The 18,679-nt window shown below is 41.9% G+C and overlaps 1 protein-coding gene across 1 annotated transcript in view; it reads left to right on the forward strand.

Moving 5' to 3' along the window:
- The window catches only part of LOC139322637 (ligand of Numb protein X 2-like), a 28,896-nt gene that overhangs the window by 5,745 nt on the left and 4,472 nt on the right, over nucleotides 1–18,679 (forward strand). The window contains exons 2-6 of the mRNA XM_070951794.1: nucleotides 5,281–5,477; nucleotides 6,871–7,227; nucleotides 11,484–11,672; nucleotides 16,198–16,372; nucleotides 16,545–16,773. Coding sequence (XP_070807895.1) covers nucleotides 5,281–5,477; nucleotides 6,871–7,227; nucleotides 11,484–11,672; nucleotides 16,198–16,372; nucleotides 16,545–16,773 — 1,147 coding nt within the window. The remainder of the gene's footprint in view (nucleotides 1–5,280; nucleotides 5,478–6,870; nucleotides 7,228–11,483; nucleotides 11,673–16,197; nucleotides 16,373–16,544; nucleotides 16,774–18,679) is intronic.

Here is an 18,679-nt window from a genome sequence, read left to right on the forward strand (position 1 = left end):
ATCACAGTGCCTACATTTGTTTTGTTCTTTTCTATAGTTGCTTTCCCCTTTGAGAAAACTATATTGATGTCAGATTCTCTGCTTAGTTTTATAGCACTTAGTATGTTGTGAGGTATTTCTGGGATTAATAATACCCCCTCTATTTTCCCTAAACCAGGCAAGGTCACATTTCCTCTGCCTAATACTTGAACCTTTTCTTGATTAGCTACCTTTATCACAAACTTATCTTCTGTAAATGAAGATAATATACTTTTGTTATTAGTGGTGTGATTTGTTGCACCAGAATCAATAAGCCAATTATTGTTCTCATCTTGTTGTGTTTTGGTGCTGTCTTGTTTATTTAGCCCATTTAGTGACCCAGATTTTCTCTCTTTTGAATTTTCTCTACCCCCTCTACTTTCTCTGTAGTTTGGTGGACTTCTATATTTGTGTCTATCTGTGGAAGATTGTCTGTAATTGTATTTGCTCCTATATTCTGACCTATGTCTCTCCCTTGGGACTTTGGGACAGTCTCTTCTACTGTGTTCCCTGGATCTACAATTGTGGCATCTAAAGGCTTCATTATATTTATCTTGAAAGACTACTTTCCTAAAAGATTTGTGTTCTGTTTGGTTACTGGAACGATTTTTTCTTGAATTGTCTTCTGCTATCAATTTGTTAGATAGACTTTCTATTGATAAATATCCCAAATTAATGGTATCTAAGTGTGACATAAAGCTATCCCATGATGGATCAAGTGAATTGATAATAACACTTTTCATAGTTTGATCTGAAATCACTTCCCCCCTCAATTGCAGCTCAGCTCTTATTTTGTTTAGATTTATCAAATGTTCACTTATAGAAACCCCTGGTTTCACTCTAGAAGAAAAGAAATCCTTAGACATTCTTGTGGTTGTGGCTACGCTATCGCTGTGAAATAGATTAAACATGCATTGAATTATTTCTGATACAGTTAGGTTTGGTTTGATGCTATGATACATTGCAGGAGACACGCTAGAAATTATTATGAAAAATGCTCTATGATGTAAACAGTCTATTTTTAAAGTCCAAGGTCTTCTTGGAGGACTAGTTATAAAGAATAGTAAATTTTCTTTCATAAAAATAACCTGAAGCTGTTGGTACCACTCTTGTAAATTAATGCCATCAACTCTAAGTTTTGGGAAGTCACTGGGTAAGTTCCCCACATTATTTTGTCCATTACTTACAACCTGAGGCAGTCCGTGGTCTCTCAAGTGCAGGAAATTACAGAACGGCATTGGGATGCTTGTAACGAGTCTGCGCGGTTCTCTGGCCAGTTCAAGTCTTTCGGGGCCGTCTACGTAGTTTTGCACATGCGCGTTGCTCATTTCTTCTTTGGCGCCGTTGTAGAAGGTTCTCTCCATTTCAGCTCTCTCGATCCGCTCCTCTTCAGATGAGTCGGTCTCTGGCTCGGTTTTTGGGGCTTTGGTGATGGCGGCGGTTCTTCTCTTTCTCTTGTGTGTGCTGGCACTCGATTCTGTCTGCGGTGTAGGGCGGAATCGGCATGGCTCTCTGGGCTCGGGTGTCGTCGTTTTCGAAGTCAGGATGGGAGCGTGCAGGTCTTGAGTTGTCGGTTTGATTTCTTGCTTCTTCGTCGATGTCTTGGAGATTTTCAATCTTGGCCCAAAGGCAGCAAAAAGCGTTTTCATTGCTGACTTTACTTGAGACTTTGTTAAATCGTCTTCACTTTCTGATTTTGGTTCATCTGAAGAGTTTGAGACTTCTTTTTCACTTTCTTCGTCTGATAGTGTTTTTCGCGCCAGAAATTTTGAACTGAGCGTTTTGATTGGCTCTGCTTCACTCTCTTTTGAAGTTCGTTGAAACCAAGATGGCTGCCGTTCAAAATTTCGCGCGGGGTCACATCTTTTCTTTTTTACAACTATTTTCTCAGTAGTCATTTCACTCACAGTTTTTTGATCTTTGGGTTTTTCTTTAATGACGTTTTTCTCTCTCGCTGCTCCGCTGTTCCTCAGCATCTCCTGGAGGTCCGCGATGAGGCTTTCATCATTCTTTTGGCTTTTTAGTATTTTTAATATTTCTGACCTGAGTTCGTTATTTTCTATCTCGATTTCTTCCTGGTCGTTATTTTCACTCATCAGTTCTTCTTCTTCAGTGGTGTATTCTTCGGATTCTCTCGAAATCGCATTAGTGGATTCGTTGATCATCTCTTGATCAGTTTCTATTTCTTTGCTGTAGGCCCTGGTGTTGGGCCTATCTTTCTTGGACATTTTTAATTACTTATTGAGTCAATTAACCATCCTCTGCTACCAGCTTGTTGCAATATTTTCAGGATCAGACTCAATAAAGATAATAGAAGTTATAGGTTTAAATATAATTCTCTTTAATCATAATAGGCATTCTATATTCGCTGAATATTCAAGATAGAAGCAAGGAAAATGGGGAGGATGGCTCCTTTTATATACAAGGGGCGGAGCCAGGAATGGGAGTGGTAAAATATGAATACATTAAAGCTCAAGTAATAAGTTAACCCCTGATGTTCCATATATACATTATTTACACATTAGAGAATAAGGCATTTACATCTGACAGAGAAGAATTAGGGGTGGCATAATAGCAGTCTTCCACTATTTGAGGGGCTGCCACAAAGAAGGAGGGAGTCAAGCTATTCTCCAAAGCACCTGAGGGCAGGACAAGAAGCAATAGGTGGAAACCTATCAAGGAGAGAAGCAACCTAGAACTAAGGAGAAACTTCCTGACTGCGAGAACAATGAATCAGTGGAACGGCTTGTCTCCAGAAATTGTGGGTGCTCCGTTGTTGGCAATCTTCAAGAAGAGACTGGACAGCCACTTGTCTGAAATTTATTTATTTATTTATTTATTTAATTTAATTTATATACCGCCCTTCTCCCGAAGGACTCAGGGCGGTGAACAGCCGTAATAAAACAATGTACAAAATAGAATTTAAAAGCAGATTAAAATAATTAAATCACAGGCCGAATTTAAAACTCTCATTTTAAAACCAATTTTAAAACCCCATTAAAACCAAATTAAAATCATTTATCCCATCAGAGCGGCTTGCTAGAATAACAAAATGATCTAGGCTTGGACTAGCAATTTTCAACTGTGAAGCTTTCATCTCACCCACCCGCTTTTCATCTTTGCACAAGCCTTCCAATATTGAAGAACATCGGTGATACGACCCACACATTCCTGTGAAATGCCAAGCTTGACACAGTGTCCCTTTGAGAGTGATATGTTGATTGTCTCTCACCAGTTATCAGCCTTTCTCGTGTGCAAAAATCTATCTCTGCATTTTTTTTTTTTTGACCAAATGATGCACAATACTCCTGTCAATGAAATCGCCGTAAACGGTCTTCATAGGGCAGTGGATTTCAACTGGAGGGAGTCCTTTGGCAGTTAAGAATTCAGTCACAGCCCTTTGAGGAGTATTCACTGCAGGCTTCCATTTCATGAATAAAAACAGCACAACCTTTTCACACAGCAAATTCCCCTAACTGAAGTGAAAGAATAACAGAATCACAGAGTTGGAAAGGACCCTGGAGGTCTTCTAGTCCAACCCCCTGCTCAAGCAGGAGAACCAATAGCAAATGCTGAAGAACATGCCAGAGCTCACAAGTGTTATCTATTGGCAATTTACTACCTTGGAGGCATTACTTTTCATTTGATCCCTGTAACTTCTGTCCATGGGCCATTGTCGTGAATGGACTATATTTGTACAATTAATCGTCAGATTAACTGCCTCAACTGATTAATTTCTAAGTAAAAATGATCCCTAACTCCATTTGTTGAAAAAGGTATATTTTACTTGGAGCCATGTGAATTGCAGTAGAGCAAAGCTTTGCAGTAGAGCCTAAGGCTTTGCGTGCCAGGTTTTCCCAGTTAACTTTCCTCCCTTGGTTCCTTCCCATTGCTTGTCTCTCAATGTCCAATCAATCTAAAAAGAGATGCTTTGGAAACATTCACTCTACTTGTTGCCATTCTTCTCCCAGGGAAACGGCCTTGAAGACTTCTGGGTTCTCACAGTTCAGTTCCCCTTTCCCCTAAGGCCTTGCCCCCTCTTCCAGCCGCCCCCGAGGGTTCATGGCAGACTGGCAGTGAGGTGGCACTTCTGACATTGATACTCGTTGATGAAACAAGGAGGCAAAGTGCCCTCAACAACTAAAATATATATTTGCCTTGCTTTTCCGTTTCATGTTCCTTTTAAGGATTTTAAGATATCCAGGAAAAATTCCATATTAGTCAAAAAATTTGATTTGAGTATAACTGGCCAGAAGGCATTTTGGGATTTATGGTAGATCTCTGTATGGATTTCTGTATAATTACAAAAACCTTAAAAGTTTGCAAATATTGCATAAATAAATGTATTCTGTTATGATTATACTTGTGTTGATGGAATAGCACTATGCAATTGTGTTGTTCAGTTTGAAAATTGTGTCATGTAGTTTTCATCCGTAATAACAGAAGGGCATACTTTGACTTGCATATCTTTGCTCAGAAGTAGTGGTTGAAAGTTTTTCCACAGTTTTCTACTTTGGAAAAGTTTTTCATCAACTTCAGGCGTCTGAAATGTACTTTGGAAAAGCTTTCCAAAGTACATTTCAGATGCCTGAAGTCAAGTAATTCCAAGGTTAGCTTCTAGAAAGAAGGAAGGACAAATTCTAGATACAAAATTTAGTATTTATTTAATTATTAAGAAATTTATTTAATGCCTATCTTTGGCGGTGTACAGGATAAGAACATTAACAAGCATGAAAATCTTCAGATATAAAATGACAAAGCAGATAAATTAAAATAATGAACACAAGACAGCGACAAGGGAGCTGGATACATGGGGGAGGAATGGGAGGTGGGATTAGCTTTTAATTAGTCAGCCACTTCTAGTGTGAAGCTCCCCCACGGGGGTCTCCAAGCCATTAGGCAGAGCCAGGGCTTCAGGCTCTTATGAAAAATCAGGAGGGTGGGAGCCCATGTCATCTCAGGGGTTAAGAGGTCCCAAAGGACAGGAGCCACAGCCGAGAAGGCCCTTCTGGACCCCACCAGCTGGCATTCCTTGACTGATGGGACCTGCAGAATGCTCCTCTGCCGGTGGGACGGGGTGGGTCAGTCCCATCAGTGTGAGACGGTTCCTCAAGCAGCCAAAATTCCACCTTCACCAAGCTGGAGATTGCAGGATCACTGGTGAGAAAGGATGGGATGGATGCAGGTTGCTCATATTTGCTGTACGTTGTTACAAATCCAGGCCTTCCTCTTCATTCATGCACTTTCTGACTTCTCTGTCAGATTTACCTCAGAGAGCGAGTCTTGTGGCGGAGACAAACACCATCGAAATCCACCGAGAGGCCCCCGAGGAAGAGCTTGGCATGCGTATAGTTGGTGGTAAAGACACTCCTCTCGGGAACATCGTTGTGCAAGAGATATTTCAGGATTCCGTGGTGGCTGCCGATGGGAAACTCGCACCTGGAGACCACATCCTAGAGGTGGGTTTGCTATGGTTAAAACCTCATGGTAAAATGACCAGTTGGTAATCGGCTGTAGCAGATTTTTTTTTTTTTATTGAAAAAGTTTTACAAACAACATTTTTCCCCCATTCCCCCCCCCCATCCCTCCCTAACCCCCCCAAACCCTCCCTCCCCATGACTTCCCCAAGGTGAAGTCCATCCACATTGTATTATATCATACTTTACCACCCCTCTATTCTCCTCCCTGTGCACTATAAATTTCTACATAACAATAAGCTGTTTTGCCCCCTATAAACTATACATTTCTACACAACATTTAGCTGTAGCAGATTTTAATCAGAGTTAAAAGCTAGTGATATCATCAGACTTGGATTTTTTAAGGTTGTACAGGTAGTCCTTGATTTACAACCACAATTGAGCCCAGTTGTTAAGGGATTTGCCTCATTTTACAACTTTTCTTGCCACAGTTGTTAAGTGAATCACTGCAATTGTTAAATTAGTAACCCGGTTGCTAAATGAATCTGGCTTCCCCCTTGACTTTGCTTGTCAGAGGGTCGCAGAAGGGGATCACATGGCCTTGGGACACTGGAATGTCATAAATGGGAACCAGCTGGCAAGCATTTGAATTTTGATCATGTGATCATGGGGATGCTGCAACAGTTGTGTGAGAAATTATAAGTTACTTTTTTCAGTGCCATTGTAATTTTGAACTGTCACTAAATGAATGGTTGTAAGCTGAGGACTACTTGTAAAGCATGGAGGAGAGAGAGGAGTGGAAGCCATAAAATAGGTACGGTGTCAGGAAGTGTGGAAGCTGGGCAGTGCTTTTGAATGAACCATGGTGTATTAAGAATCTTTGCAACTTTTCTGGTTTACTTTTTCTGATTTTTATGAGAGAAAAGAAACACTTTCGAGGCCATGGTTTGCAAAAATTACACTTTACTAAAGCCAAGTAGTTACAGAAGAAGCAAAGCTAGATCTGAGGCTTTCGTGCCCAAAGCATATGGTTAACTTTTTCCTTGTTCCCACCTTTTCCCCTAGTTATCATCGAGTGTCCAATCAGGTGCCAACAAATTGTTTGGGCAACGGTCCCTGCCTTTGCGGGGTGATTGATTCTGCATTCCACAGCGTGACCTTGAGACCTTGGAACGGCCGATTCCTCTCATGCTAAGCCCTCCTTTATCCTGCCCTGCAGCTCTCCCTCCCCTTCAAGCATGGTAGGCTGCCAGCAAGCAATGCATAGGGTAGCAGGATGGCAGTCCTGACAGTTTTTTGTAGGATTTCCTTCCTACAGTGCTTACATTCTTTCATTTTCTTTTGCCGTAGTACACAGAGGAGGGAAGGGTATCCTGAGAGAAGGACCTTTAGGAAACCATCTTCTGACCAGCCCTTCTTTCTGTCCTTCTCCCAGGTGAATGGTGTGAACATCAGCAGTGTGACCCACTGCCAAGCCATCTCGCTCTTGCGCCAACCCTGTGATGAGCTCCATTTCCTCGTGCTCCAAGAAAAGGGCTTTACCAACCGGACGGCTCCCCCGGTCGTGAACCAGGAAGTGGTCCATGTTATCCTCGTCAAAAGAGACCGATCCGAACCCCTCGGCATTAAACTGATCAGAAAAACAGACGGGCCTGGGATCTTTATTCTGGACCTGTTAGACGGAGGGTTGGCAGCCAAGAATGGGAAGCTGCGTCAGAACGATAAAGTCCTGTCTATAAATGGTCAGGATCTACGCCAAGGAACGCCTGAAGCAGCTGCCCAGATAATCCAGGTAAGTTTGGAAGACAGTCCAGGTAGTCCTCAATTTATAACAGTTCAGACCGTTCGAAGCTACAACGGTACAGAAAAAAGTGACTTGTGATCGTTTTTCACAGTTAACAACCATTGTGGCATCCTCATGATCATGTGATCAAAATTCATGCTTGGCAACTGACTCATGTTTATGACGGTTGCAGTGTCTTGGGATCGTGTGATCCTCTTTTGCAACCTTCTAACAAACAAAGTCAATGGAGAAGGCAGATACATTTAACCAACTGCATTACTAACTTAACAAATGCAGGGATTAACTTAACAACTGTAGCAGGAAAGGTTGTAAAATGGGGCAAAATTCACCTGACAACTGTCTTACTTAGCACCATAAATTTTGGGCTAGAGTGTGCGTTCTAAATCAAGGACTACCTGTAATCTGGAGTATGGTAGTTCAATCTAGAGAAGCTTTGGTTGTATGAAGCCGCTGCAATTTGAGAGACAGCGTCTTGATGTGTATCCTGTAGTGTGGACTGTTTTGGATTGCTGCAGCTATCACAGTGAGATGTTTCCTCACCCTTGTAATCTGAGGTCTTTCTGTGGAAAGTACTACAGCAGTCCTCGACTTTGGACCACATTTGGAACTGGAAATTTCGTTGCTAAGCAAGACGATTGTTGTCACCCCTGATTCTATGACCTTTTATGCCAGGGTTAAATGAATCATGCGGTTGTTAAGTGAAACTTTATTGAATTTGCTTGTCAGAAGCTGACTGGGAAGGTCATAAACGGCAATCACATGACCTCATAGGATGCTGCAAGACTCCTAAATAATTTTGATCACATGACTGTGGGGATGTTGCAATGGTTGTAAATGTGAAAACTGGTCACGCCATTTTTTTCAGTGTCATTGCCACTTTGGTTGCTAAACAAATGGCTGTGAGTCGAGGACGACCTGTGGCAACTAAACTTGGCTCCTCCTGCATTCAGAGCATGTTTGCCAGCGAGGAGATACGGCCCCTCCCCAAGACGAGGAGGAACCACAGACTGTAATCAAAGTGAGATAATTGCCTTGCACGTCTTCATTTTCCTGTCAGCTCAGAAACAAATACATCAAAGCACATCATAGTCTGGGGTTGGGCTTCATTTTAATTTTCTTTCTTTGATTTTGGCACGGAATTCCTGGAATCCGTTCTGTTTATGCACCAAGGTCTCCTAGCTTTCCAGACATGTTTTTTTCCCTAAATGCTGTTAAGCGTTTTTCAAATATTTGATAAATACTGGAGCACTGACATGATTTAATTTTTCAGCTGCGAAATTGGAAAGATATTGAGTAAGAACTAAGAAGAAGAAAGGGGACAAATGAATCTGCAAGAAAGGTTGGGGAAAATAAACCAAGTGTGTCACTTTGTGAATTCATAGTGCTGGTGGGGAGTTAAACAATAAAACAAAACAATTATTGGTAAAATAGAAAGAATTGGGCCACGTTTTACGGAGCAAGGATTGCAAGCACGTGTGAAGAAATACAGATACAATAGAAACACAAATGCAAGGAGTTAAAGCAAATATTTATGAGCAGTGTATTTATGTACTAGACAGATACAGCCACCCATCTCATGCTTGTGATTCTGGGCTGTGTACACAACTAAAAGAAAAAAAAAACAATTACAATAATTAAAAAACAATTAAAATTAAATTAGCTGCCCAGAGTTGCAGTTACAGTCAGATGGGCGGCATATACTTTTAATAAATAAAAACAGTTAAAACTATAATAACAAAACGGGCCTGGTGGCTCAGCAGACTGATAGCATTGTGATTAACACCAGCTGTCTGCAATTAGTAAGTTCGAATCTTGCCAGGCGCAAGGTTGACTCAGCCTTCCATCCTTTCTCAGGTAGGTAAAATGAGGACCCAGTTTGTGGGGGCAATAAGCTGACTTTGTATAAAATATACAAAAGTATGAAGGCTATTGCTTAACGCATTGTAAGCCGCCCTGAGTCTCTGGAGAAGGGCGGCATATAAATAAAAATAAAAATAAAAAAAAATATGAGAGAATGCCGTACACACCACACAACCGTTTAATCGGCCCCACACTTCCATGGGATCCCCAAGCCCCAAGAGTTTGAAGGGTCTTCTGGATTTCACACGATGTGTTAAAGGGACACATCCACTTTAACACTTCTCTACCACAGCAGAAAAGGCCCTCTTCCTAGGTCCTGCCAAAAGCTCTTTGGCTGATGTTGACCCAAAACTATGGCCCTCCTGCCAGATCTGTTTGGGGAGAGGCCGTCCCTCAGGTAACCTGGCCCCATGCCATGTATAGCTTCATTAGTCATCCCCAACATCTTGAATTGAAACTGGAAAACAGTACAGCTCACAGAGCAGAGGTGTAACCTATGCGGTTCTAGGAGCACACCTAACTAATAGAAAGGAAGAATATTTGTAGCTCAGGGATGAACTGTGTGGTCCTTGGTGCTCTCTCAGCTTAGCAGTAGCACTTAGACATATATACCACATCACAGTCCTCTCTTAAGTGGTTTACAGTATCACCATCTTGCCCCCAACAATCTGGGTCCTCATTTTATTGACTTCGGAAGGATGGAAGACTGAGTCAACATTGAGCCGGTCAGGATCGAACTGTTGGCAGAATTAGCCTGCAATACTGGATTCTAACCACTGCACCACCACGGCTCTTGGTGGCTTTCTTATAGACAAACTAGGCAATGAGGGGTCCTTGGTGTCCTCTGAGCTTGGTGGTGGTCTTGCAGACTTTTCATTACCAAACTAGGTAACCTCATCAGTGCTGTTGCTTCTGTTACCTAGTTTGGTAATGAAACATCTGCAAAAAAAAAATCCATCACATTCAGAGAGCATCAAAGACTCCAGTATGTGCTTTTATTTGGATGCTGATGATAAGTTACACAAAAATAGGACGGGAAGAAAATATGCATTGTTGCTAAGGAATTTCATTTGGTGATTAAGATAATGGGTAACTAATCCCCTGTCTTTCTTTCTAACAAAACCAAGAGAAACTCTGTTGAGAGACTGGTATGCTGACTCATATTTTATTGTATAAACCATAATTGGTGTGATGTACAAACCTTAAGCTTTATACTGTGGTTTGCAAATCATAATTATGGGATTGCATTGAGTAAACAACAACACTGTGCTGTAGTGTGATGTGTCAACAGGTTTTAGAATAATTGTATTAGTAAATGAGCAATTATTTTAGGCCACAGTTTAAGTGTTCACTTGAGCTGGGTTAAGAGTAAATCCAAGAATTCGACAGAACAGATTAACACTAACTTGCATTAATATTCCAAGGTTATGCATTATAAATTGCAGTTGTCCAGTTTTTCTAAATATGCACAGTAATCGTGACCCTTCCTGTTATAAGAGAGGAAATTTTTTGGGGTGGGGGAATCAGGAATTCCTTCTTGGATTTTTCCATGCCGATTTCCTGTTCTGGCCCTAAATTTTGAATTCAAGGATATGCAGGTAAAACAAAAACTGCTGCAGTTTTATAACGTGATGGTGCAGTGGTTGGAATGCAGTATTGCAGCTAATTCTGCTGACTGTCAACTGCCGGCAGTTCGATCCTGACAGGCTCAAGGTTGACTCAGCCTTCCATCCTTCTGAGGTCGGTAAAATGAGGACCTAGGTTGTTAGGGGCAACATGCTGACTCTGTAAACCGCTTAGAGAGGGCTGTGAAGCACTACGAAGCAGTCTAAGCGCTATTGCTTATGTCATGCTTAATAGTTATGTAGAGCCAGTTTGGTTTAACGGTGAAGGCACCAGGCTAGAAATCCGGAGACCACGCATGAATGGCGGCTGGGTGACTTTGGGCCAGTCCCTCTCTCTCTTAGGGTGGTTGTTGTGGGAAAAATAGAAGGAGAGATAGGTATGTTTGTCACTTTGAGTTATTTATACAAATAATAAGGTTAGGATATAAATAATGACATGTTTCATTATCCATAATGAGTTACGTATTGAATATGCAAATGGCTAATTGCTCACTTCTATTTCAGTTATTTTAGGTCTCTGTGTTTGAATAGATCAGGTGCCCCCATTTGACATATATTGAATGCTCTATTTTTTAAGGCTGTCACAAAGCCACTTCAGTTTTAAAAAACAGAACAAACCCTTAATGGAAGCCTCCTCTAGCTTTCCCAGAGACCCTTGAGGACTTTTAAGAGCCTCTGATTAAATTATCTCATTGAGCGCTAAAGAGGTTGGGCTGTTTCTCTTCTAAGCGCCTCCTTTTCTGTGACGTCCCCTGACAGAGCAGTGAAGCCCGGGTCAGCTTTGTGGTCCTCCGTCAGTCTGGGGTGCAGCATCCGGAAGCCGCTGAGGACAGCAGCAGCACCTCCAACGCCAGCAGCAGCAGCAGCAGCAACGGGGGAAGCCCTGTGCAGCACAGTCGCCGGAAGCCGGAGCAAAATCACTTCCGGCGAAGATCCAACTATCAGAAGGTATTGGCCACTCAGTCAGTTTTGGTTGGGACGTCGACTTGATCTCTGCTCTGCTTTGAGCAAAGATTGTTATCAAAATGCCATTTGTGAAGGAACGATACGACATACAGGTAGCCCTCAGCTTATCACCGTTTTTCACACTTATGACCGTTGCAGCAGTCCCATGGTCACGTGATCAAATTTCAGCTGCTTGGCAACTGGCACATACTTATGATGGTTGCTGTGTCCGAAGGTCACATGATCACCTTTGTTGACCTTTGGACAAGCAGAGTCAATGGGGTAGCCAGATTCACTTAACAACCGTGTTACTAACTGTGGCAAGCAAGGTGGGGCAAAACTCACTTAACTGTCTTGCTTAACAACAGAAATTTGGGGCTCAGTTGTGGTCATAAGTTGAGGGCTACCTGTAATTGGTTAAAGATCTTTGCATGGGAATGTTTTTAACTTGCAATGTTAAGATGATCTCCTTTACAAAGGTCTACATTGCTCCAGGATGCAGATGGTGTCCTTTACTTTAATGTATAAGGAAGAATTTAGCTCCCCACCCATCCCTCCCAAGTCTTAAGCCCAGCCCCTAGAACCCCCCAAATGGCTCTCAGATGGTAACTTTTAAAATATGACCTGGGCGGGATTGTTAAATACATTGTGCGAGAGTAAGTAATTAGGTTAACTAGATTTCTGTAAACAGAAGTGAAATGAGATGAAAAATAATTTTTGCTATGGCTCTGCTCTCTGTTTTTGGAAGCAGCCTTTGATCATGGGCACCTCTCAGCCTGGCAAGAGGGTGTGTCATTTTGTGTAATGGCTCTGCCAGTGGGCTGGGGGGGCCTAATGGAGGCGCTCTAGGCTGGAGGCGGTTGGTGCAGCGACATAGAGACCTTGGCTTTTATTTTGGCAGTGGTTTGCTCTCCAAACGTGTTTCAATTTAGTTGCTGAACATTTCGTTAGAATATGAGTACGTAACATCATCATCAGGAGTACATAACATATGAGTACATATGAATGTGAGTACGTAACATCATCATCAGGATTTTCTGGCCCTTTTCTCTCTAGCTTATTATCTTGTGTGCCAGTTTGGTCAGTTGGTCGTGTGCTTGGCTTTCAGTCTGCATTTAATTCTTGTAATTTTTAAATTAGTGTTATATTTATAATTGTTCTTATGTTTATATTTTCTATTGTGTTACCAGGATGATGAGGGGACCGGAGGCTAAAACATGCGATGAACTGTTGCAGGAATTGGGCATGGCTAGTCTAGTGAAGAGAAGGATCAGGGGAGACATGAGAGCAGTCTTCCAATATTTGAGGGGCTGCCACAGAGAGGAGGAAGGGGGTCTAGCTATTTTCCAAGGTACCTGAAGGCCAGACAAGGAATAATGGATGGAAACTGACCAAGGAGAGATTCAACCTGGAAATAAGGAGGAATTTCCTGACAGTGAGAGCAATCAACCAATGGAACAGAAGTTGCCTTCGGAGGTTGTGGGAGCTTCATCACTTGAGACTTTCAAAAAAAGATTGAACTGCCATTTGTCAGAAATGGTGTAGGGTCTCCTGCTTGAGCGGGGGGTTGGACTAGATGACCTATAAGGTCCCGTCCAACTCTGTTAATCTGTAACTCAGAGACTCTGAATAACAAGATGGGCAGCAAATAAATTTAATAAATAAATAACTAGGAACTTAGAAGTTGTACAGAATAGGAAACTGATGACAGTGGGTAAGAAAAGAGCACATGGCAGGGAGTTGGTTATAGTGATTTGATGCTCTAATTTCATTTTAAACTGACTTTGCAACATTTTCCCCCTTGCCACTTATAAGGGCTCATGTGGAATCTTCTGGGTAAAAACACAAGAATGTCATGAAAATGGTACAAAGTGCCCAGTCATTAAAGTAGCAGAGAAAGTCAAAAGTAAGGCAAGGTAGAATAGAACGTAGGGGGAGCGGGAAATGTGTGTGTGTGTGTGTGTGTGTGAGAGAGAGAGAGAGAGAGAGAGAGAGTGTAAATAAATCTGTATTGATTTGGGGAGAGAAATTCAACAGTGGAAGTGCTGTTTGTGAGAAGGCCTGTTCTAGTGTCATCATCAACGTCGTCTTCTGGTAGAGAAACACTGATTTCACTGGATGGGATCAGGTAAAAGCCTGATCATAGAACATAAAGCTGGAAGGGACCTTGGAGACCTTATTCCATCCCGGACAAATGGTTGTCCAATGTCTTCTTGAAAGCTTCCAGTGATGGAGCATCCACAACTTCTGGAGACACTGTTCCATTGATTAATTGTGCTCATTGTCAGGAAATTCCTTCTTAGTTCCAAGTTGGATCTCTCTTTAATGATCTTCTACCCATTGATTCTGACCTCAGATGCTTTGGAGAATAAGTCAATCCCCTCTTATCTATGACAGCCCCTCAAGTATTGGATGACTGCTATCATGTCACCCCCTATTAGTTTATATTTTACTCTTTTCAATAAACTAGACATACTTAGTTCCTTCAATTATCCATCATATGTTTTAGCCCCCAGACCCCTTATCCTGGTTAATTAAAACATAATTACAGGAGCTATGGTGACAAAGTGGTTAGAATGCAGTATTGCAGGCAAACTCTGCCCACTGCCAGCAGTTTGATCCTGACCGGCTCAAGGTTGACTCAGCCTTCCATCCTTCCAAGGTCGGTAAAATGAGGACCCAGATTGTTAGGGGAAAAATGCTGACTCTGTAAACTGCTTAGAGAGGGCTGTAAAGCACTGTGAAAAGTCTTAAGTGCTATTGCTAGTGTATGAGATTGCTAATTTTCCATGACTGGCGAGGATCTGCATATTACTCTCAGAACTTAATTGTCCAAAATCTATTGCCACAGAGAAGGCTTCTGTCTCCTGGAAAAAACAGTATGATTAATGAATTTTCCATACCCTGTTAATCCCATACAGATGGTCCCTGTAGGGGGTATTTCTCATTTTACCATTATTGGGAGTTCATCTTAATTCTGCATTGAAGCAGTTATTTATCTGTCCCTATTGAAGTGTGAACAAAACAGGCATGATTTAAATCATGATTTAAATCACTAGTAAAAAGGCTTGATTTAAATCAACTCAATTTAAATCATAATTTTTAAAGAGCAACTGTCATCTCTGTCCTGCAGCGACTTTCTCTGACCTGCTGTTGACTCACCGACAGTCCCAATACAGCAGAATATATAGCCTCATGCCACATAATTAAGCTCCATTTCATGCTACATAAACTAAATTATTAATGTATCTTAAATAGAAAACTATCTTTAGATAAATTTTTACTCTAAAAGCATTTTATTAAAATAAATTTGATAAAAATAAAAAAAAACCAATTTAAATTTTAAGTCTGATTTTTTTTTTTAAATCATCAATTTTTATCCACCCTGGAACAGAAAATGCACCACTACAAACATTCCGTATGGTACAGAAATAGGTTAGGCAACTGGTGATCCACACAAAAGCATAAATATACTTTTTGAAATAATTTTCAACAGCTGCCCTTAATTATATTCAGGAACATTTTGCAAAATGCTTTCTGCAAAAGATGGGCTGACATGTTTTCTAGCCAGGATGCCTGTCTGACTCACTTCCTGTTCACCTTTAACTTCAGGAAAGGAACTGACTCTGTATCCCTTTCATGAAAATTAAGCATATAGTGAAGACCTGAGAGAGAATAGGTCACAATTGTGAGGGTGTCGGGCATAACATTTGCAGCTGAGAAACATGTTTTGAATACATCATTTTACCTTTCTCTCTCAGCCTATTACTTAGGAATTCAAACCTAAAAAAAAAAAAAGGTTTTTGACTCTGAAAGTTGTCCCAGACAAAATACTTTTGTGTTTCATTTAAACATAACTTTTTTTTTCCTTTCTCCAAATCAAACTTTTTAGAATTTCTCATGTCTGTGGAGATTCTCAGTCATCCAGGTCATGGTTGTCCCAAAGATGCTTTTTCAAAAGGCAACTGAACCTTTTTTTCCCCCTTGAAGATGTTTCACTTCTCATCCCAGAAGCTTCTTCAGTTCTGACTGAATGGTAGAGAATGGAAGGATTTATATTCCTTGCAGTATTCAGGTGACCCTGAGGGCACAGATAAACCTCCAAGTGACCTCAACGACTCTTGAGAGTGCTAATGACCAGGTGACTGCAAGGAATATTAATCCTCCTATTCTCCACCATTCAGTCAGAACAGAAGAAGCTTCTTGGATGAGAAGTATAAAACATCTTCAAGGAGAAACAAAGGAAGTCCAGTTGCCTTTGGAAAAAGCACCTATGGATTCTCATGAGAAATGTCTTCTAATATTTTTAATCACTATGTAGCTCCTCTGGATATCACCATAGTATCATCCATCCTTTGCAAAATCTCCCTTGGAAATGAAAATACAAAAATGAGCTGCTTCAGTCTGATGTAATGGGGATTCTGCTGGCTTGGGATATATATCTTACCAACTTAGTTAATTAACATTAACTGTTGAAAATTTAATATATGTTATTTTCTTTCTTCCCTGTCTTCCTCTGAACTTTTAGATACTCCCCCAAGGATACTTCAGCCAGGAAAAGGTGGTTACCATAAAAAAGGACCCCAAAGAGTCTTTTGGGATAACGATAGGAGGAGGACGAGACGGCAAAGCAAAACTCCCTATTTATGTAACCAGTGTCCAACCAGTTGGATGTCTCTTGAGGGATGGGAGGATTAAGAAAGGTAGGATACACCCCCCCTTCTTCTCTTTTTTTAAAAAAAGTTGATTAAACTGTCACTGACATAGGAATGGTGCTTTCATGAATTTGCAAAGATCTTAGTGAACGAAACTAGGAAGATGCATTTTTTACCAAAATCTTGGTTCTAATCTGTCTCCTCCTGATTTCTGTAACAGGAGATATTCTTTTGAGCATCAACAATATCGATTTGACTCATCTCAATTATAACGAAGCTGTCTCTGCACTGAAGTCAAACGCAGCATTGCAGACAGTGGTGCTGAAAGCGCTGGAGGTTGTAATCCCAGAGAAGGCGTTGGAAGGGGCTGAGGGCCTGGACAGCAGGGAAAACGGGCACAGCTGGGCAAGCTGGTCTCCTCTCTGGATCACCTGGCTCGGATTGCCAAGGTAAGGTTGGTGTTGGCAGAGGGAATCTTCCTGGTAAGTAGTTCTTGTTTATCTCAGCCGGATCAACAAAACCGTGTGATGCTTTAGGGCAGTGTTTCTCAACCTTGGAAGCTTGAAGATGGGTGGACTTCAACCCCCAGAATCCCCCAGCCAGCAGCTGGGAGTTGAAGTCCACCCATCTTCAAGCTACCAAGGTTGAGAAACCCTGCTTTAGGGCATTTTTCTTGACTTAGCCTTTCAACAGTCGTGCTTGAAAGTGTTCTTAGGATGCCACCGGAATTAAAATACAGAATTCAGAATAATAACGCTGGAGGGGAACTTGGAGTCTTCCAGTCCAGCCCCCTGGTTGAATGGAGACCCTGTACCATTCTGGTCAAAGGGCTGTCTAATCTCTTCTTGAAAACCTCCAGTGATGGAGCACTCACCACTTCTGTTTGTTCCACCGATTAATTGTTCTCACTGTCAGGAAATTTCTCTTTAGTTCCAAGTTGGATGTCTCCGTGATAAGTTTCCATCTCTTACTTCTTGACTTGCCCTCAGGTGCTTTGGAGAAGAGATGAACCTCTTACTCTCTGTGATGGCCCTTCAAATATTTGAAGACTGCTATCACATAAGCCCTAGCCTTTCTCTTCATTAGGTTAGACCAGGGGTGTCAAACTCTATTTCATTGAGGGCCACATCAGGGTTGTGTTTGACCTCGCGGGTGGTGGTGGGCATGGCCAGCTCAGTGTCACTCATGCCAGGGGGCCCTGTGGTGGCCTGAGCGCTCTGCCAGTGAAAACGGAGTTTGGGCCAGTCCTTTGCTGTTCCCAAGGCAGCACTGCAGACCAGATCCAGCCTGCGGGCCTTGAGTTTCATACTCCTGGGCCAGACATACCAGTTCCCACAACTGTTCAACCCGTTTTTTTGTGACAGCCAGTTAAATATGTCACCACACTCTTCCTCTTCATTAGACTAGACAGTCCCAGTTCCTGCAACCATTTTCATATGTTTTAGCCTCCAGTCCCCTAATTATCTTTGATGCTCTTCTCTGCACCCAACATCTTTTTTGTATTATGGTGACTAGAACTGGATGCAGCATTCCAAGGGTGGTCTTATCAAGGCAGTATTAGAGCAGTACTGTAATTTCCAGCGATCTTGATGTTTTATCCCTGTTGATGCAGCCTAGGACTGTGTTGGCTTTTTTAGCAGCTGCAGCACACTGCTGGCTCATTCTTAAGTAATAGTCCACTAGGAAACCTAGATCCCTCTGCTGTTGAACCAAGTGTCACCTATTCTGTATCTGCATTTGGGTTGTCTTGCCTAAACAGCCACCGTTAACACTTGAATTGAAATGCTGTCATTTAAAGCTGTTTCACTGTTCTAAACCTGAGACGATTGAAAATGCAGACCTGCAATGCTAAAGGACTTTCCCCACTGTTGTGCTTAAGCCCAGCACACCCTTCCTTGAATCCACACAAAACACCTGCCTTGTGAATCCCCTTCCTCTCCCTTTTTCCTTTTAGTCCAAGTTCTGGCTACCTTCCATGAACCTGATATGTGAGTGTGCTGATTGTTACAGCCAGGTGATTGATTTTATCCTGTGGCTTTTCAAAGGACATTTTTTAGTAGGTGATCAGGCAGGGAGACTCCCCCCCCCCCCATTCCAAATCAGGGGATTGCAGTAGATTCCCATAGAAGAGAACGTCTGTAGGGCTCCACTCCATATTGCAGCGGAATTGGGGAGGATTCTGCCTGGGCTTCTTTAGACTGACTTGGCTGACCCTCGTTCCAAACCCTCCTTAAGCATCTTCCAAGTTTACATGATGTGAAATAATGAAACATGGGAAGCCAATATGACGGATACTGCTTTGGAGGAAAGAGATGGATCTTGGCATGATTGTGTGAACAAGTAAAGCATGATGGA

Source organism: Pituophis catenifer, unplaced genomic scaffold (assembly GCF_029215685.1).
Source record: "Pituophis catenifer annectens isolate HBS135680 unplaced genomic scaffold, rPitCat1.0.hap2 SCAF_11, whole genome shotgun sequence".
NCBI classification, from domain to species: Eukaryota; Metazoa; Chordata; class Lepidosauria; order Squamata; family Colubridae; genus Pituophis; species Pituophis catenifer.